At 43.9% G+C, this 21066-nt stretch overlaps 1 protein-coding gene across 7 annotated transcripts in view; it reads right to left on the reverse strand.

Annotated features, from left to right (window-relative positions):
• The window catches only part of PWWP2A (PWWP domain containing 2A), a 56559-nt gene extending 48691 nt beyond the window's left edge, over positions 1 to 7868 (reverse strand). For 3 of the 7 annotated variants that reach the window (XM_060198089.1, XM_060198090.1, XM_060198088.1), the window contains exon 1: positions 7190 to 7868. In XM_060198089.1, coding sequence (XP_060054072.1) covers positions 7190 to 7725 — 536 coding nt within the window. In that variant the 5' untranslated portion in view covers positions 7726 to 7868. Of the gene's footprint in view, positions 1 to 212; positions 502 to 7189 lie in introns of those variants that run through there. The other 4 variants (XM_060198094.1, XM_060198093.1, XM_060198091.1 and 1 more) reach the window with 4 other exon arrangements.
• Between the last annotated feature and the right edge of the window lie 13198 nt (positions 7869 to 21066).

The raw sequence follows: 21066 nt of genomic DNA on the forward strand, positions 1-21066 counted from the left end.
ATCTCAAGCTGTCACACTTAACTGGCACTTGGCTCTATTTCTATTTTACTGAGGAAACCCTTCAACACCTTAGAATACAAGCAGAATAATCACAAGAAAATATTTTACATGTTTTAGCTAAATATATACAATTTAGCTCTCAAACATACAACTGGCGAGCCAAATTCTCAACCTGAAGGCTTAGTATATAAGCTACTGATACCACTACTCACTGCTTCACCAGAATGGCTGTATATTTTTCCCACCAAAAGTAAGGCTATTGCACCATGGTGTCTGTAAAGAAAAAGAATCATTGTCTTGGTTTATATTTCCTTTAACAAGTAAAATTTCTACAAATTGTTCCCAAGGATTCAATCTGAAAGTCTAGATTTTCTTTAAAGAACTAAAGTTGTCTAGAGATATCACCTAAATTTCTTAATTATAATAGTTCCCCTCTGTAGATGCAGGAGTCAATATCTATAAATGATCAATCCGGAAATACAAAGAGCTACAATCTTTAATAAGAATGTACCACAAAATCAACACATCATAGCAGATGCCAAAAGTTGTAATTCAGATTTTATTTCTTCAGAAAAAAAAAATTTATAAGTTTTTTACTTTAATTTTTTTTGTATCTTTATTTATTGGATATAGATAGCCAGAAATCGAGGGAAGAGGGAAAGAGACACACCTGCAGCACTGCTTTACCACTCACAAAGCATTTCCCCTACAGGTGGGGAGCGGGGTTTCAAACCCTCATCCTTGCACATTGTAACATATATACTCAACAAGGTGTGCCACTTATTAGTGGGGACTGAACTTGTGACCTCATGCTTGACAGTCCAATGCTTTATCTACTATGCCACCACTGAGACCACCAGAAATATTTATGAGTGGCAAACAGTAATAGTAGTTTGTTTTACCAGAGCACTGCTCAGCTCAGGTTGATGGTGGTGCAGGGGATTGAACTTGAGACTTCAGAGCCTCAGACATGAGTCTCTTTGCATAACCATTATGGTATCTACCCCAGCCCAAGCAGTAATAGTTTATATAACTCTGTGTAAGAAACATACAAAGAGCTACAATCTTTAATAAGAATGTACCACAAAATCAACACATCATAGCAGATGCCAAAAGTTGTAATTCAGATTTTATTTCTTCAGAAAAAAAAATTTATAAGTTTTTTACTTTAATTTTTTTTGTATCTTTATTTATTGGATATAGATAGCCAGAAATCGAGGGAAGAGGGAAAGAGACACACCTGCAGCACTGCTTTCTTTTTCTTGAAGCCCAAGAGGTGACACATGGAGTAGAGCTTTGGACTTAAAAGCAGAAATCCTGAAACTGGTCCTTGTTACCAGATGTGCTGGTGTGATGCTATGGTTGGTTCTCTAAGTAATAAATCTTGCAAGCCAGGAGGCCAGCACAGTACTGTTATGGACTTACAAACACAAGTCCCAGAGTCTAATCAAGGCACTGCATGTCACAGTGATGCTCTCATCTCTACCTACCTGTTATAAAATACTCTTGTAGTGGTCCGGGATGTGGCACAGTGGCTAAGGCATTAGGCATGAAGTTCTGAGTTCAATCCCTGACAGCACATGTACCAGAGTGATGTCTGGTTCTTTCTCTCTCTTTCTCATAAATAAATAAAATCTTAAAAAAAAAAAAACTCTTATAAAACAACCAAAATAATAAAAGAAGCCCAGTGAATTAAGCATTGGATCTCAAGCATGAGGCCCCAAGTCCAATGCCTGGCATTGCATGTACCTCAGTAATGCTCTGGTTCTGTAACTCCCACTTTTCTCTTTTTAATATTTTAATTATTCATTTATCTGATAGACAAAAGAAAAATTGTGGTCTAGGAAGTACTGGACTCTCACATGAGGATAAGGTATTGGACTCTCAAGCATGAGGTACCAGAGTGATATTTGGTCCTTTCTATGTCCTACCCATCTCATTATAAATATTTTTAAAACTATAAGTAATCACCAGAACAGGGGCAACACACCAAGTAGAGTACATGTTCATCACCAGCTAGAGGGGGAAATGGGAGAGCTTCACAAGCTGTTTAAGTAATGTTTCTGCAAGTGTCTGTTTTGTTTCCCCCCTCACCCTCTTCCTTCTTAATCTCTCTGCTTCTGTCCAAAATAAGGGGGGAGGGGGGTGACCATCAGGAACTATAGATAGCGGCTATGGATTCTTCATGCAGGCACCAAGCCCCAGCAATAACTCTGAGGGGCTGACCAGGTGTGTGGCACACCTAACGTGTGCCACACACCTGGTTAAGTGCACACATTACAGTGTGAAAAGACCCAGATTCAAACCCCAGGTCACCACCTGCAGGGGGAAGGTAGGTAGGTGTTTTTGACTCTTTCTCCTCAATTTCTTTTTTTTAAATAAATGTACAAGTTGTTTTTTTAACTTTTATCTATTTATCTATTTGTAGTTTTATTGTTGTTTTTGATGTCGTTGTTGGATAGGACAGAGAGAAATGGAGAGAAGGGGAAGACAGAGAGGGGGAGAGAAAAATAGACACCTACAGACATGCTTCACCACCTGTGAATCAACTCCCCTGCAGGTGGGGAGCCGGGGGCTCAAACCGGGATCCTTACACTGATCCTTGCGCTTTGCGCCACCTGAGCTTAACCCACTGCACTACCGCCTGACTCCCTGTGAAAATTTTTTTAAACATATTTTTTAATTCTATTTTTTTATTATTGGATAGAGAGAAATTGAGAGGGGTGAGGGAGGTAGAGTCAGAGAGACACCTGCAACCCTTCTTCACCACTCGTGAAGCTTCCCCCTTCAGGTGGGGACCAGGGTCTTGAACCTGCATCCTGTGTACTGTAATGTTTGCACTTAACCAGGTGCGTGAGTCACTGCCTGGCCCTCTCCCTCTCAATTTCTATCTCTATCCAAAATAAACAATTTTTTAAAAACTTAAAAACACAATGTTAAAAATAAATTGGGATCCCCTGCACCACCATAAGCCAGACATAAGCAGTGCTCTGGTAAAAATAAAAATAAATAAATCAGGGTGGAGGAGACAGTATAGTAGTTATGCAAACTGACTCTCATGCCTGAGGCTCCCATGTCCCATGTTTAATCCACCACACCACCATAAGCCAGAACTGAGCAGTGCTCTGGCAAAAAAATAAATAAATAAATCAGGCAAAATAAGTGAGCTGATTTGCCATGTTTGTAACCCAGGTTCAAGCCTGGTATCCACAGTACTGAAGTAGTACACTTCAGTGCTGCAGTCTTTCACCTTCTACCCCTAAAATAAACAAATGACTCTTAAAAGATCTTTAAAATTGTAAATGATGGTACAACTATTTTTAGCAACCAGAAAGGATGTTTTGTATATACTGCCAAGTGAAGAAGCAATCAAATCCACATCAAAATTTCAATAGTGTAAGGTTAAGAGGATAGAAACCAATCTGAATTTGCAGTTTAATTATTTTAAACTACTGATAACTGCTAACAAAGTCAGAAGCATAGTCTAAACTAGCTAAAGGGGTAGGGTATAAAGTAGTGGTAAGTCTATTAAGAGATAACTGTCTCAGGGGCTGGTGTGGTGGAGTACCCAGTTGAGTGCACATTACAGTGTGCAAGGACCCAGGTTTGAGCCCCTGGTCCCAGTCTGAAAGGGAAAGCTTTCCAAGTGGTTAAGCAGTGTTGCAGGTGTCTCTCTCCCTCCCCTACCGTCTCAATTTCTGACTATCTCTACTCAATAAATAGTTTTAAAAATTGTTTTAAAGAGAGATAATTGTCCCTCACCACACAACACTCAGCTTCAAATACTTTTTAATTTTTATTTATACCAGCGCACTGCTCAGCTCTGGCTTATGGCAGTGTGAGGGAATGAACCTGTAACTTTGGAGCCTCAGGCATGAGAGTCTCTTTGCATAACCAATATGCTGTCTACCTCCACCCCTGTACTTTTTTTTTTAATGAGAGACACATGAAAGAAAAATACAGTAAGAGACCAGATCACTGCTCTGCTCTGGCTTATGGTGATACGCTGGAGTCTGAACATGGGACTTAAGAGCCTCAGGCATGAGTGTGTTTTGCAGAAACATGCTGTTTCCCCAGCCCCTATGCATCTCAAGAGGTATTCAAATACCCTCCTGACTAGTGTCATTTGCCAGTCAAAGCAAATTACTTTCAAGAAAGGAGAAAGTAACAGTCAAACCAAAATGATACAGGAAAACCAGACTGCCTGGTCATACTAATCCACTCTCCCTTTATATACTGAGGAACAAGTTTGTTTCAGAGACTGCCAGAAAGCAAAATGAGTTGTCCTCATAAGAATATAGACTGGAGCCCAAGTTAGTGGGCTGAAGTACTAATAGAGAAGCCAGTGCTAGCAGTCAAAGCTCTAGCCCGATACTGTCTCCATCAACTTACCATTTTTTAAACACTGTTTCATTTCCTTACTGCTCTCACAATAAGCAGTGATCCATGTTTGTTAAAATATATGGAAGGCAAGAACTGTCTCAGACTGTAACTCTGAGATCACCTGAATGGGTTCCTGACACAGGTACGGTCAGTAAATAACTGCTGAGTAATAACTACTCTGATTTATGTCTTATGATGCCCTTATTTATTTTTTTAATTTACTGGCAATTAACTTTTCACTTCAAAACATGATGGGCCCAGGAGTGGTGCACCTGGTTGAGCACACATGTGCAAGGACCTGGGTTCAAGCCACCAGTCTCCACCTGCAGGGGGAAAGCTTTCCAAGTGGGGAAGCAGTGCTATAGATGTCTACCTCCCTCTTCCTCTCAATTTCTGGCTGTCTCTATGCAATAAATAAATAAATACGAAAAAAAAAATGTATATGGTTCATTAGGAAGACTCATTTACCCCAGTACAAGAGATTCCTGTTGATCCAAGAATTAACGAAATATAGGACTGAGTTGTGGCACACCTGGTTAAGTGCACACATTGCAGTGTGCAAGGGCTCATGTTCAAGCCCTCAGTCCTCATCAGCAGGGGCAAAGTTTCAAGAGCAGTGAAGCAGTTCTGTACGTGTATGTCTCCCTCTCTCCCTTTCCTCTAACAAATGAATAACAAATCTTTAAAAAGATTAAAGAAAAATTAGGACCTGGGGGTGGGGGTAAATAACATAATGGTTATGCAAACAGACTCTCATGCCTGAGGCTCTAAAGTCCCAGGTTCAATCCTCCATACCACCACAAGCCAAAGCTGGGCAGTGCTCTGATAAAAAATAAATTAATTAAAATAAAGGACTCTGGGGAGAAAGAGAGGGACAAGGAGGATAGGAAGAAAATATGGGGGCCTATCACTTATGAAATTGTATGCATATGACAATGACTGCAATGTAAAGCATTAGTCTCCTTTAAAAAAGAATTTGCTAACTTAATCAAAACCAAAAAACTAACTGTATTTTTCTAATAGAGAAAGTATCAAAACATGAGCAGTATCCCCTTCCTGAAACAACTTACCTTTATTGCACCTTTTGCAGATTTGAAATCCAGATTCTCACACAATCACCGGCCTTCATCTCTGTTTGTTGCAACAGCATACGTACACATTCACTCTCGCTTTTTTTTTAATAATTTATTTATTCATGAGAAAGATAGGCAGAAAGAGAGAGAACCAGACATCACTCTGGTACATGTGCTGTGCAGAATTGAACTCAAGACCTCATGCCTGAGAGTCCAGTGCTTTATCCACTGCGCCGTCTCCCGGACCACCGCGGTCACTCTTTTCGCTAATGAACATGAATAAAAGGCACACTGGCCTTACTCTGCTTTTTAACTATGAAGACGAAAGTCCTAGTTCTGGGGCCAGGACGTAGTGCAGCGGGATAAGCGCAAGTGGCACAAACTGCAAGGACCCGCGTAAGGATCCCCACCTGCAGGGGAGTTGCTTCACAGGCAGTGGGTGAGCAGGTCTGCAGGTATGTCTTTCTCTCCCCGTCTTCCCTTCCTCTCTCCATTTCTCTCTGTCCGATCAAACAAACATCAATAATAACAATAATAACCACAAGGCTACAACAAGGGCAACAAAAGGGGGAGAAAATGGCCTCCAGGAGCAGTGGATTCCCAGCAATAACCCTGGAGGCAAAAAAAAAAAAAAGTTCTCATTCAAAATTCTTGGAGAAAAGGGAAAAGTTTTTAAAAATTTTTAAATTACACAACGCAAAAGTACAGAACTGTAAAAGGAGGGTCTCGTATCTTTTTTTTTTTTTACCTTAGCATTGTTCAACTCTGGCTTGTAGTGGTGCCTGGGGGGCTAAACCTGGGAATTTGTAGCCTCAGGCATGAGAGCCTCTTTGCATAACCATATCTTCCCCTACTCCTATGTCTCTTCAACATACAGGAGAGCTTTCCTTTTTTGTTGTAGTTATTATTATTTTTTAATTAGAGTACTGCTCAGCTCTAGCTAATAATGGTGGTGCTGTGGGTTGAACCTGGAAGCTCGGACAGAACCTGAGCATAAATGGCTTTTTCTAGAACACTGTTATCTCCCCAGCCTGAGGAAAGCATTCTTATAGAGGGAATTAAGAGTAAATGATACTGAAATAAGCCATTTCCAAACAGGTGGGATACCATGGAGGGTGTGTGCTGTTGCAGGAAACAGAATGAAGAGCCGAGAATGGGAGTCTCTGCACTTCACATCTGCAAAAGAAAAGAATAGGAAGGTTAACTTGACTTAGAACGGGTTCTTTTTTCCTACCTGCTTAAAGCAATGCCCACAAACATTTTACATTACAAGATGAAGAGGTGCTGGCTAAGGCGGATTACCAGACAAAACGATCTCACTGTCCTGGTAAGTTTCCCGAAAAGCCCTTCTCTGCAGACTTTTCTTGCACACTACCCAAAGCCCCAGGCGCGCCCTTAGTGAAGAGTGATCCGAGGGGGTGGACTCGCGGTGACAGGCCAAGGCTCGCCCGTGAGAAGCGCCCTTCCCGCCCCGAGTGACAGGTACCGGGAGCCCGGGGTGAGCACACCCCTTCTCACACCTCCGCCGCGGCCGCGCCGAAAGACAGGTTTCCGCGCTCGAGGCCCGCCAGCTGCCCCGCACGCTCCTCACGCAGAAAGCTCCACCGCGCGGTTGCAGGAGCTGGGCTGCGCACCTGCCCCGCAGCGCACCTGGCCCGGCCGCCCCTCCCGCCCGCGGCCACGCGGTCCCCGAGGGCGGCGCGGCGCGGCGGGGCGGGGCAGGGGCTCGGTACCTTTTGGACAGATCCATGAGGACCCCGGAGAAGAGCTTGTCCCCGAGGCGGAACGACACAACGAGCGCGTCCTCGATGATGTGGTCCAGCGTGACCCGCACCTCCGAGCCGGGGATCAGCTGCGACACGGCCGGCGGCGCAGGCGCGAGCGCGGGGGCTGCGGGCGGCGGCCGCGGCGGCTCCTCCGGGGCCGGGGGCTGCGCGGGCGGCGACGGCGACTCGGGCCCCTCGGCTGCTGCCGGCTCCCCCGCCCGCGCGGGCAGCTCCTCCTTGGCCTCGGCCTCCGGCGCCGCCGCCTCCGGGCTGCGAGCGAGCTCCCCCGGCGGCGACGGGAGCGGCGGCTCGGCGGCCTGAGGGGAGGACTGCTGCCCGTCGGCCTCGCCATCCGGCACCGAGGCTTCCGTGGCCGTGACCGGGAGCGGGTCCGCGCCGGCCTCGCTGCCAGGGATGGGCTCCATCTCCGGCTCGGCCTCGCCGGCGCCCCCTTCCCCGGGAGACGCTGCAGTCGCCGCCGCCTCAGCAGCCACGGCCGCCATTTTCTTCCTGGCTTCTCCCTCCTCCAACTCAGGCGGCGGCGGCGGCGGCAGCGGCGGCAGCGCGGCTGGGTTCCCTGGGCCTTCCCCTCCCTCCCGCGAACACTCTTGGCCCGCCCTCTCTCGATGCTCGAGATTGGCACCGCGCCATTGGCTCCCGCCAGCACCCCTCCCGCATGCGCGCCATATTATTGGCCAGCAGGTGACGTCTGTTATCTAGTCCGGCCCATTCTCCGTGAGGAGCAGGAACTTCTCATTGGCCGACTGAATTGTCAAATGTGGAATCTTACAGGCGGGGCGGTCCAAAGGGGGCGGGGAAAGTCTCCGCAGCGGAGCCCCGTCCTCATGGCCTCTTTCTTATTGGTTGAATGGAGTTCGGGGCTGGTCGACGCTTCTGCCCATTATCGACCTGGCTCTCGGAGGCGGGATAAAGGAGGGAATCACGTGGCGCGCCAGTTCTTTCAAAGGCGACGGAGGGGCGGGGAGGGGAGTGCGGGAGGAAATCGCTTCCCAAGAATCCCTGCGCATATGTCCTTAGAATAAATCTTATTTCTAGACGCGGACCTGCTTGCGGCCGCGTGTGGGCACAACAAGCAGTGCTGAGAAAGACAGCTAAAGTTGGAAAGTAAACTTACTAACTTCCTGGACGTCTGCTAAACTAGGTACTGAGTGTGGAAGGGATGTGCAAGGCAGTGTGAATAACCATTGGAGCCACAACAGCCCCCACCCACGCAAGGAGTGTTTCCCTGGACATCTCTCACTTTCCAGGAACAAGGCGCACCTGTGCATGTCAAAACAGGAAAATGCTAATGAGGAGGAACACCATGTACAGTCGATTAAGCAGATGAATGTTCTAGCTCCGCAGTCCTCAGGCCTTTCAAGTGCGTTCCAGGTGAAGGCATAGTCTCCCAATCAAGAGTGCAAAGTGGGCACACCCGTTTACTTGCCTTTTCCGTTCCTGAAGCCCATAACTACTCTAGTCCCAATTTAAATCTCATGCTTTGGGTGAAGGAGATAGCATAATGGTGATGGAAAAGACTTGCATGCTGGAAGTCCCGAGGTCCTAGTTTTATCCCTAGATCCACCATAAGCCAAAGATGTGAAGTATTTATAAAAATAAAGCACATGATTTATTTATTTATTCCCTTTTGTTGTCGTTTTATTATTGTAGTTATTATTGTTGTTCTTGATGTCGTCGTTGTTAGATAGGACAGAGAGAAATGGAGAGAGGAGGTGAAGAGAAAGATAGACACCAGAAGACCTGCTTCACTGCCGGTGAAGCGACTCCCCTGCAGGTGGGGTGCCGGGGGGTTGAACTGGAATCCTTACGCGGGTCCTTGCGCTTTGCGCCACCTGTGCTTAACCCGCTATGCTACCACCCAACTCCCTAGCACATGGTTTTTTCAAGCATCAATTGAAAACCAATTCCTTTCAAATTGCATCTTTTCTCCAGAAGCAATCATAGGCACTCAGAATGTGGACATGAAGAGTGAGAATGAAAATGAAATGAAAAATGAAGAAATTTATTATTTTTTTATTTTAATGAGAAATACAGAGCGAAAGATACTGAGATAGCGAGACACCAGAGCACTGCTCAGTTCTGGCTTATGGTGGTGCTGGAGACTAAACCTGGGATCTCAGAGCCTCCAGCATGAAAGTCTTTGTATGACCATTATGCTGTCTTCCCTGTGCCAAGAAATTAATTTTCATGAGAAAGACCAGAGCAGCACTCAGCGGTGCAGGGTGTGTGTTCTCAAGCTTGAGCTTTACCTAGTAAGCTGTCTCCCCTCAAGCAAAAAATGAAATAAAGGTGGTGGTAGCCAACATTTTTTTTTTCTGAGCACTTGCTATGTGTTGTGGGCATGTATATGAACAATGTATCCTCTCACTTAATCCTTACATTATACCATTGTATCCATTTTATAAATAGGAATTCAAGGTCCCTCAGCTAAAAAGTTGCAATTTCAGAATTGCAATTTTGAGTGTGAGGGAGATAGCATGTGGTTATGTAAAAGACTCTCATGCCTGAGGTTCTGAGGTTAAATCCCCAGCATCACCACAAGCCAAAGCTGAGCAGTGATCTGGTGTGTGTGTGTGTGTCTCTATCTCAGTCACTCTATCTGCATCTTTGTCTCTAGCTCTTTTTTATTGAAAAATAGATAATAAAATGTTTTTAAAATACTACTAAAATAAATAGAATTCCGTGGTCTGGAAGGTGGCACAGTGGATAACGCATTGGGTTCTCAAGCATGAGGTCCTGGGTTTGATCCCCAGCAGCACATGTGCCAGAGTGATGCCTGGTGCTTTCTCTCTCTCCCCCTTTCTCATAAATAAATTAAAAAATCTTTTAAAAATTAAAATAAATAAATAAATAAATAGAATTCCAATTTTGTGATGAAAGGGCTGAATAAGAGCATCATGTGATACCAGGGATCAAAATCAGTACTTCATGCTAGAGAGTCCAACACCTTAGGCACTGCACCACCTCCCAATCCACAAGAAAAAAAAAGGGAGGGGGCAGCAAATAATACTGTATGTTCTTATTTCAAGTCATGGAGCTCATCAAGTCAATGCTGGTCAAACTATCCAAAGTAAAAGAAGAAAATAAATGTTCTGAGTGACAGCTCTGTGCCAGAGTGACTCCCAATTCTTATTTGAAATTCTGATTAAGTCAAAATTATTTTTAAAGCTTTTATCAATGAGGGAGAAAAAGAGAGAGGGGGAGAACCAGACCATCACTCTGGCACAAGTGATGTCAGGGACTGAATTTAGGACCACGTGCTTAAAAGTCCAACATCTTATCCACCACACCGGCTCCTGGGTCATGTGCCCAACCCAGGCTCAAGCTCTGCCCCCACCACCTTGAAGGAAGCTTCTGTGCCCTAGTGTCTTTCACTCTGCCTCGCTGTCTCTAACACACACACAAACACACACACACACACACCTTGGCAATCAGACAACTAGCAGCAGGTCAATACTATCCCAGTTCTTTCCAAGTGCCTCATCATTTTGTTCTTTCTTTCATTTAACAAATAATGCCAGGTTCAAGCCATGTGCAAGGACCTGGGTTTGAGCCCTCACTCCCCCTGGGGGAGGTGGTGCTTTGCAAGCAGTGTAGGTCTCCCAGTGTCTATCTTTCTTTCTCCTTCTCCATCTCCACCTCCTCTCAGGATTCCTCTCTTTCCTGTCAAATAAAATTGAAAAAGAAAAAAAGAGGGGGCTGGGTGGTGGTGAACTGGGATTAGGGATTAAGCACATATAGTACTCACACACGGATGCTGATTCCAGCCCCTACCTGGAACCTCCCTCTCAGCCTCTCTCTGTCCTATCCAAAAAAAGTCAAAGAAAAAAAAAATCATTATCTACTTCGAGGTTGTCTTTAAAAAAAAGAAAAGAAAAAGGAAGGGAGGGGGAGGAGAAAGAAATAAAGAGTCACAAAGAGCAATAGATTTGTCATACAGGCATGAGCCCTAGTCATAATCCTGGTGGTAAAAAATAAAATAAAATGGGTGGGGTAGACAACACAATGGTTATGCAAAAAGGCTGATTCTTAAGGCTCCAAAGTCCCAGGTTCAGTCCCCTGATCCACATAAACTAAAGCAGTGATATGGGAGAAGGAGAAGGAAATGGAGGAGGAGGAGGAGGAGGAGGAGGAGGAGGAGGAGGGAGAAGGGGAGGGAGAGGGAGAGGGAGAGGGAGAGGGAGAAGAAGAAGAAGAAAGGGGAGAGAGAGAAAAAAAAAGGGAAGGAAAAACAGGCTGAGGTCATAGGTGGTTGGGGTAGGACATTCTCCTTCAAATAAGTAATTGAAGACAATGAGGTTTAGCTAAACAGTAGCTAATTATTGACTTTGTCTGGTAACCTCCATGGTCAAAAGGAGCAGCCTTGCGGAAGTCCTGAGGCAAAAAGGGATTAGCTTAATCTAGACGTTATAAGGAGTTCTGCAGAAGATGAAGATTTTTGTGTTTTCTCTTCCTTTTTTTAATAAAAAATATTTATCTAGTTACTATTGAAATGGAGAAAGAAGAAAGAAAAAGAACCAAACTATCATTCTATATCATTCTGGTATATGAGATGCAAAGGCCAAACTCAGGGCCTCAGTTTGAGAGTCCAATATGCTACCTCCCACTTTCTGTCTGTTAATCTTGTCTTTAATATGTAAATGAGAACATTCAACACCTCAAAGAGTTTCTGTGAACTTCTATTAAGTTCAGCCATGTATTGGCCTAAGAGGTGAGACAATGGATAAAGCATTCTACCCATAAGCATAAAACATTGAGTTCTAACTCCTGTATATCCTATGCTAGTATGATGTTCTGAGCCTCTTCTCCTCCTCTCTTATTATTGAATAAATATTTTTTTAAAAGATAAATACATTCACCATATATGGAAGGCAAGAACTTTGAAGTAACTGTTTTGTTTTGTTTTTTTAAATATCTCTAGGGTTGTCACTGGATCTCGGTGCCTGCACTACAAATCCACTGCTCCTGGCTGCTTTTTTTTTCCTCTCTTTCTTTGTCTGATTTTTATTAGATAAGACAGAGAAAAATTGAGAGAGGAGGACAGGGAAATAGATCGATATATCAATCGATAGATAGATATAGACACATAGACACCTGCAGACCTGCTTCACTACTCATGAAGCAAACCTTCTGTAGGTGGGGAGTAGGGGCTGGAACCTAGACCCTTACACTTGGTAATGTGTGTGCTTAATGGGGTGTGCCATCACCAGGATTGTTTGTTTTGTTTGTTGATATTTATTTATTTTACCAGTACACGGCTTAGCTCTGGTTTATGGTGGTGCGGGGGATTGAACCTCTGACTCCAAAGCCTCTGACATGAGTCTCTTTACATAACCATTATTCCCTCCCACTCAGATGTATTTATTTATTAAGAAAGATGAGAGAACAGTAGAGGATCACTCTGGCACATGTGATGCCAGGGATTGAACTAAGAATCTCATGCTTGAGAGTTCAAGGCTTTATCCACTGTACCATCTCCCATTGCCACATAATTCTTATTCCTCCCATGACCTGGGCAGAAGTATGGGGTTCATAGGATGACTCAGTGTATCCTCTTAGGCAGAAGATGGTAAGTATATGCCACACAGCATATACTTACTTCACCACAGTGCCTACTTCATAGCTATTCATCTCCTAGCAGCTCTCTTGTTTTTCTCCTTCTTCCTCTTCCTCCTCCTCATCCTCCTCTTCCTCCTCCTCTTCTACTTTTTAATCATTGCCATCTGAGTTTTATTGCTCCAAGCTGACTTTTTGTTGGTGTTTGGTTGTTTAGGCAGAGAGAGAGAAAGATAGACCATAGCATCAAAATTCAAAGTGGTAAGGGCCAGGCTCAAACCTGGGTCCTGCACATAGCAAAGCTAGGCACTACTCAAGTGAGCTAGCCAAAGGAGGTTGTATTTTTTTTTTTTTTAACACAAAGAGACAGACTAAAGGGAGAGAAAGGAAAGACAACACAGCACAAAGCTTCCCTCTGTTGAGTGAGTTGTGTTGCCAGAGTTTAACATGCTCACCCTCCAGTTCATCCTCAGATGACTTAGTGGCACATATGCAAATACAAAGAGGATCTGGAGTAGTCCAGGAGGTATCACAGTGGATAAAGGGTTGGACACTCAAACAAGAGGTCCTGAGATCCACCCCTGGCAGCACATGTACCAGAGTGATGGATGTCTGGTCCTTTCTCTTCCTACCCCTCTCATAAATAAATAAATATTTAAAAATAAAAAAGGGGATCTGGACATTTAATATTAAATGGCCTTCACTCATTTAAAAAATATTTTTATTTATTTGTTATTGGATAGAGACAGAGAGAAATTGAGTGGGCAGGGAGGAGAGAGAAGGAGAGAGACAGAGAGACACTTGCAGACCTGCTTCATCACTTGTGAGGCTTTCCTCCTGCAGGTGGGAACCAGGGGCTTGAACCTTGCACCCTGACTCATTTTCATGACAAATTCCTATGCTGTTTTCTTTGCATTTGTTTGCTTTATTTGTTTATTTTTACCAGAGCACTGATCAGCTCTGGTTTATGGTGGTGGGGTTTGATGGTGGTTTGAACCTGGGACTCAGGCATGAGAGTCTCTGCATAATCATTATATTATCTACCTCTGCCCTACATTCATTTATTTTAAAAACAACTGAGGGATCTGGAGAGATAGCATAATGGTTATGCAGAAACTCTCATACCTAAGGCTGCAAAGTTGCATGGGTGAGAAGCCAATCCCCAAAGAGTTTTTTTTCAGGACTTTAGGTGATTCGGATCTTTCTCCTGCCACAGTAGAGACTCAGGTCTTCGTGACCCAGCAAGGGAGCTGGCCCTGCCCCATCCCCATTTCAGTGGTGACCCCCATTCCCCTCCCAGGAGTGGATCCTGCATCCAAATGGGATTCCTTCCAGACTCAGTGTACCCACCCCACCCTTTCTGGGGGTGCAGAGGAACAAGGGCAGAGACAAGCCAATTTAGTTGTCCCCCTCCCTTTGTTCACTTGACCTTGAGCAATGTGCTCAAGCAGTGCTGGCTGAGCCTGAGCTTCAGGAGTGCTGGAATGAAAGTCCTTGGAGGGCTCTGGTCACCATAGTGACTTGGAGCTGAAGTCTCAACCCTGCGGTTATGCTCCATGTTCATTCATAATAAGGCCACCCCTGAGTTTAATGCCTGCTGGGGACTGAGCGAGCTCTGGGGACTGAGCGAGCTCTGGCAGTCACGTGGGCAATGTACTGGGTCTCTAAACTCTCTCTCTCTCTCTCTCTCTCTCTCTCTCTCTCGTGTGTGTATGTGTGTGTGTGTGTGTGTGTGTGTGTGTGTGTGTGCATGCATTCCCTGCTCAATAGCTTAGTCTGCATAAGACAGGTTTTTTTTTTCTCCTTTTTTGGGTAAATATTATTTATTTATTTATTTTTCTCCCTTCAGCTAAGATAGCAGAAGAGGTTATTTATTTATTTATTTTTATCAGAGCACTGCTCTGGCTTTTGGTGGTGCAGGGGATTGAACCTGAGACTTCAGAGCCTTAGGTGTGAGAGTCTTTTTGTATAACCGCCACACTGTGAAATGATATTTTATTTATTTTACCTCCAGGGTTATTGCTGGGGCTTGGTACCTGCACTACAAATCCACTGCTCCTGGACACCACTTTTTTTTTTCCTTTTTCTTTCTTTGTATAGGACCAAGAGAAATTGAGAGAGGAGGGGGAAGATAGAGAGGGAGAGAGATAGACACCTATAGACCTGCTTTCCTGCTTGTGAAGCAACCCCCCGACACACAGACACACACACACACACACACACACACACACACACACACACACAGCATGTGGGGAGCCAGAGGCTCCAACCAGGATCCTTGTGCTTTGTACTATGTGTACTTAACCCGGTGTGCCACCACCTGACTCCCAGAATATTTTATTTAGTCATTTTTATTTACAACTGGAACTCTGGAAACTCATAATTAACATCTTTGCCAGTGAGCTTCTTATGCACACCAGAAACATTTCTTTATTTTAGTTATGTATTTAATTTATTCACTTGATTTAGACAAAGAGAAAATGAGAGGGAAGGAGTAGAGAGAGCAGACCAGGGTAGATACAATAGTAGTTATGCAAAGAGATTCTCATGCCTGAGACTCCAAAGTCCCAGGTTCAATCACCACATCACCATAAACCAGAGCTGAGCAGTGCTCTAGTTTAAAAAAAGAGAGAGTCATCCAGGAGGTGGTGCAGTAGATAAAGCATTAATCTCTCAAGCATGAGGTCTTCAATTCAATCCTTGGCAACACATGTACCAGAGAGATGTCTGGTTCTTTCTTTCTCCTATCTTTCTCATTAATCAATAAATAAAATCTTTAAAAGAGAGAGAGAGAGGGAGAGAAAGAGAGAGGTTGGTGGTGGCACACCTGCTTCAAACTCCCAGTCCCCACCTGGAGGGGGAAATCTTCACAATAGGTGAAGCAGGGCTGCAGGTGTCTCTGTCTCTCTCCTTCTCTATCTCCTTCCTCTCAATTTCTGGCTGTTTCTTTTCTTTTTCTCTGTTTTTTTTTTTTTTTTTTTGCATCCAGGGTTATCACTGGGGCTTTGTGCCTGAATCCACTGCTCCTGGAGGCTACTTTTTTCTCCTATTGTTGCCCTTGTTTATCTTTTGTTGTTGCTGTTATTATTATTGTTAATACTGTCATTGTTGTTAGGACAGAGAGAAATCAAGAGAGGAGAGGAAGACAGAGAGAGGGAGAGAAAGATAGACACCTGCAGACCTGCTTCACCATTTGTGAAGTGACCCACTGTAGGCAAGGAGCCAGGGCCTCAAACAAGAATCCTTGTGTTTTGCCCAATGTGCACTTAACCCACTGCGCTACCGCCCAGCCCCCTTCCGGCTGTTTCTATCCAATAAATAAAACATGCAGAAGAATGAAACTGAATCACTGTATTTCACCAAATACAAAAGTAAATTCCAAGTGGATCAAGGACTTGGATGTTAGACCAGAAACTATCAGATACTTAGAGGAAAATATTGGAAGAACTTTTTTCCGCATAAATTTTAAAGACATTTTCAATGAAACAAATCCAATTACAAGGAAGACTAAGGCAAGTATAAACCTATGGGACTACATCAAATTAAAAAGCTTTTTTTTTTTTTTTTTTTGCATAACCATTACCCTCTTTCCAGACTCATCACCAAATTATCTAACTTGTCTTTTGTGCCAGGCATAGTGACTGTCACTTAAAGATAACAAAAATTTCATCCTTTTTTTCATCTGCAACACTGTTCCACTATTCATGAAGCTTTCCCCCTACAGGTGGGGCCTGGGGGCTTGAACCCAGGTCCTCATGTATGCTAATGTATGTACTCTATCCATGTATGCTAATGTGTGTACTCTATCCAGTGCGGCCAAGTGACAAGGATTTCTGACCACTGGATAGTGATTCTTTGGATTGAAGGGCCAGGGTAGCAGCATAGGATATGGTGCAGTGGATAAAACATTGGACTCTCAACTAGTATAGCTACAGGTCCTTTGAAATATAACTAAAATATGCCTACTAGTTATCTACCAGATGGAGGACCCTCAACTCTTCATCTGCATTATTCCAGCCTTTAGGTCCATGATTGGTCAACAATTTGTTTGGCTTTGTATGTTAACTCTCTTTTCAGCCACCAGATTCCAGATGCTAGCATGATGCCGACCAGACTTCCCTGGACAGACGACCCCACCAATGTGTCCTGGAGCTCCGCTTCTTCAGAGATCCACTCTACTAGGGAAAGAGAAAGACAGGATGGGAGTATGGATCGACCTTTCAATGTCCATGTTCAGTGGGGAAGCAATTACAGAAGCCAGACCTTGCACCTTCTACATTCCACAATGACCTAGGGTCCATACTCCCAAAGGGATAAAGAATAGGAAAGCTATCAGGGAAGGGGATGGGATACAGAGTTCTGGTAGTGGGAATTGTGTGGAGTTGTACCCCTCTTATACTATGGTTTTGTTAATGTCTCCTTTTTTTTTTTTAAGATTTTATTTATTTATTAATGAGAAACATAGAAGGAGAGAAAAAGAACCAGACACCACCCTGGTGCATGTGCTGCCAGGGATTGAATTGAACTCAGGACCTCATGCTTGATAGTCCAATGCTTTATCCATTGTGCCACCTCCCAGACCACATAACGTCTCCTTTTTTTCCCCCTTTTTTTGTTCCATAATGTCTCCTTTTTAAAATAAATTTTAGAAAATTAAAAAAAAATAAAACATTGGACTCTCAAGCAAAAAAGGCAGAGCTAATGCTCCAAGTCTCTGATTGTCAGAGAAATGCAAATAAAGAAAACAATGAGATACTACTTCACTCCTGTGAGAATGTCATACATCAGAAAAGGTAACAGCAGCAAATGCTGGAGAGGGTGTGGGGTCAAAGGAACCCTCCTACACTGCTGGTGGGAATATCAATTGGTCCAACCTCTGTGGAGAACAGTCTGGAGAACTCTCAGAAGGCTAGACATGGACCTACCCTATGACCCTGCAATTCTTCTCCTGGGGATATATCCTAAGTAACCCAACACATCCATCCAAAAAGATCTGTGTACACATATGTTCGTGGCAGCACAATTTGTAATAGCCAAAACCTGGAAGCAACCCAGGTTGCAACAACAGATGAGTGGCTGAGCAAGTTGTGGTCTATATACACAATGGAATACTACTCAGCTGTAAAAAATGGTGACTTCACCATTTTCAGCCGATCTTGGATGGACCTTGAAAAATTCATGTTATGTGAAATAAGTCAGAAACAGAAGGATGAATATGGGATGATCTCACTCTCAGGTCGAACAAGATCAGAAAAGAAAACACAAGTAGAACCTGAAATGTAATTGGCATATCGCACCAAAGTAAAAGATTCTGGGGTGGGTGGGTGGGGAGAATACAGGTCCATGAAGGATGATAAATGACATAGTGGGGGTTGTATTGTTAAATGGGAAACTGGGGAATGTTATGCATGTACAAACTATTGTATTTACTGTTGAATGTAAAACATTAATTCCCCAATAAAGAAATAAATTAAAAAAAAAAAGGCAGACAGAGAGAAATGGAGAGAGGAGGGAAAGACAGAGAGGGGGAGAGAAAGATAGACATCTGCAGGCCTGCTCACCGCCTGTGAAGCGAATCCCCTACAGGTGGGAAGCCGGGGGCTCAAACCTGGATCCTTAAGCTGGTCCTTGCACTTTGCGCCACCTGCGCTTAACCTCCCGCTCCACTGCCCGGTTCCCCTTAACAATATTTTTTATTCTGACCCACAAACACAAGACATCCTTCTCTTCCTCCCTCCATTTCTTTCTTTTAAGATTATAAGCTTTTAAAATTATCTTTATTTATTTATTGGATAGACAGCCAGAAATTGAGAGGAGGAGGGGAGACAGAGAGGGAGAGAGACAGACAAACACCTGCAGCCCTGAGGAAAAAAAAAAAAAAGGCAGAGCTTTTGTATAAATAAACAAAGCACTTTTATTGAACTGACATGCTAGTAAACTCAGTCATTTGACCCTAAAATAGGCTCCTCAAAGTGACTATTTTTATTATTCCCATTGAGATGTTTGCAGGAGACCCAGAGGATAGCTTAATAGCTAGGTGTCTGTCTTGCCATGCCACCAGCTCAGCTTTCAACCTAGAATCCACATGAGGGAGTGCCACAGTCCTGAGGAAAGCACTAGTGTGGTGCCCCCCCCCCCCATCTGTCTGAATAGGGAAAAAAGGAAGAAAAGGCTGTCTCAGTCCCTAAACTGAGAAACTTGCCATTTTCAGAGAGTGGATGGATGAATCAAGGCGTAGTCTAAGGTAAGCTTTGACCCTAATTCAGCAACTTACTCATGGTAAAAATAGGATATGACTCTTTAGTATAGGGTGGACAAATCTGGCCTTTATCCCTGCCGTGTGGCTTTGGACTAGAGAATTCCCTTCTCTGAGCAACTCCTTCTCAGCATAATAATAGAACCTAACTGGTAAGGTCATTGTGGCGATTGAATAAAATAATGCCTGTAAATCATTTGGCCTCCTGCCTGCCACTTATTAAGTGCTTTCCATTATTCCAAAATTAGAAAGTACTGTCCAGCTAGAACTGCAAGCCACAGACAAGAAAAGGAAATGTACACCCACAATTTTAGGCTCAAAGAGCCCAAAGCCTTCCTTTGTGTCAGTCCAGGAACTGAGTACTTGAAAAGAAAAAGACATTCCAAGGAGAAGGAAATGAACTTGAAAGATGCTTTCAAAACTTGATTTTGCATTTGGAAGGGAACAATTAAAATGAATATCTCTTGCTGGGGAGACTGAATAATGTTATGCAAACGATTTTTTTTTTTGTTTTTGCCTGAGTCTCTGAAGTCCCAGGTTCAGGCCCCAGATTTGTGAGAAGAAACCAGGGCACACTGTCTTACCTGGATAGTGGACAGTTAAACATATCACCCAGCCCTCACTATGAAGGGAACATCAGTGCTGTGGTTTCTCTGTCTCCTCTATCTGAAAAAAAAAAAAATCAGTCTGGAGTAGTGGAACTCCAAACTTTAGTGGGGAAGATATTCCAAAATATTTCCTTGATTTTTTTTTTTTTTTTGGCCTCCAGGATTATCGCTGGTGCTTGGTGGCTGCACTATGAATCCACTGCTACTGTGGCCATTTTTGTTGTTATTTTTAATATTTTTATTTTTATTCACTTTTAATAATCTTTATTTATTGATAGAGACAGTCAGAAATCAAGAAGGAAGGGGGCAAGAGACAGAGAGACACCTGCAGCCCTGCTTCACCACTCGCAAAGCTTTCCCCATGCAGGTGGGGACCAGGAGCTCCAACCCAGGTAATTGCACATTGCAACATGTGTGCTCAACCAGGTGCGCTATCACCCAGCCCCCTGTGGCCACTTTTTAAAATTATTATTATTTTATTGGATAGGACAGAGAAATTGAGAAGGGAGGGGAGAGAAAAGGGGGAGAGGAAATAGATACCTGCAGACCTACTTTACTGCTAGTAAAGCATCCTTCTTACAGGTGGGGAGCCAGGGGATCGAACCAGGATCCTTGCTTGGGTCCTCATGCTTCATAGTATGTGAGCTTAACCCAGTGTGCCACCATCTGGATTAGATAAGTTACATATGGGAGTTATATTTAAAACTAAAACTTCACCGAGCAAGCAAAATAGCTCATGTGGTTAGTGCGCTGCTTTCCCATGTGCACAGTCCATGTTCAGGCCCTGACCCCCACTGCATCGAAGGAAACTTTAGTAAGATGGTCTCTTCTCTCTGCCTCTACTAAAATCAAAAAAATTAAATCACAGAGCTTAAGAAAAGTAAATACTTTATTATAATATATTTCTTTGGCTGCTTTAGTAAGGCAACCAGAAAACTTTCAGTTAGGGTAGGGGTAGACAGCATAATGGTTATGCAGACTCTCATGCCTAAGACTAGAAGGCAAGGCAAGGCAAAACCAGGCTAGGCCAAGGGCAAGGGCAAGGGCAAGGGCAAGGGCAAGGGCAAGGGCAAGGGCAAGGGCAAGGCAAGGCAGGGGCAGGGCAAGGCAAGGCAAGAAATATATGGGAGAGAGAGAGACAGGGCGCACATCCCATGCAGAGGAAGCAGTGGTGGCTCTCTCTCCACCTCTCTATCTGAATGAAAAAAGCAGCATGGATTAGTGAAATCACTTATGCCAGGAACAGGCTCCCCCCAAAATTAAAAAATAAAAAACTGGTATGGGCAGGGGAGACACCATATGCAATGCATATGCTATGCAAAATGACTTTCATGCCTGAGGCTCTGAGCTCCCAGGTTCAATTCCCACCTCTACCCCCAAAGGCTAGAGTTGAGCAGTACTCT

The sequence above is a fragment of the Erinaceus europaeus genome, chromosome 9 (genome assembly GCF_950295315.1).
Source record: "Erinaceus europaeus chromosome 9, mEriEur2.1, whole genome shotgun sequence".
NCBI lineage: Eukaryota > Metazoa > Chordata > Mammalia > Eulipotyphla > Erinaceidae > Erinaceus > Erinaceus europaeus.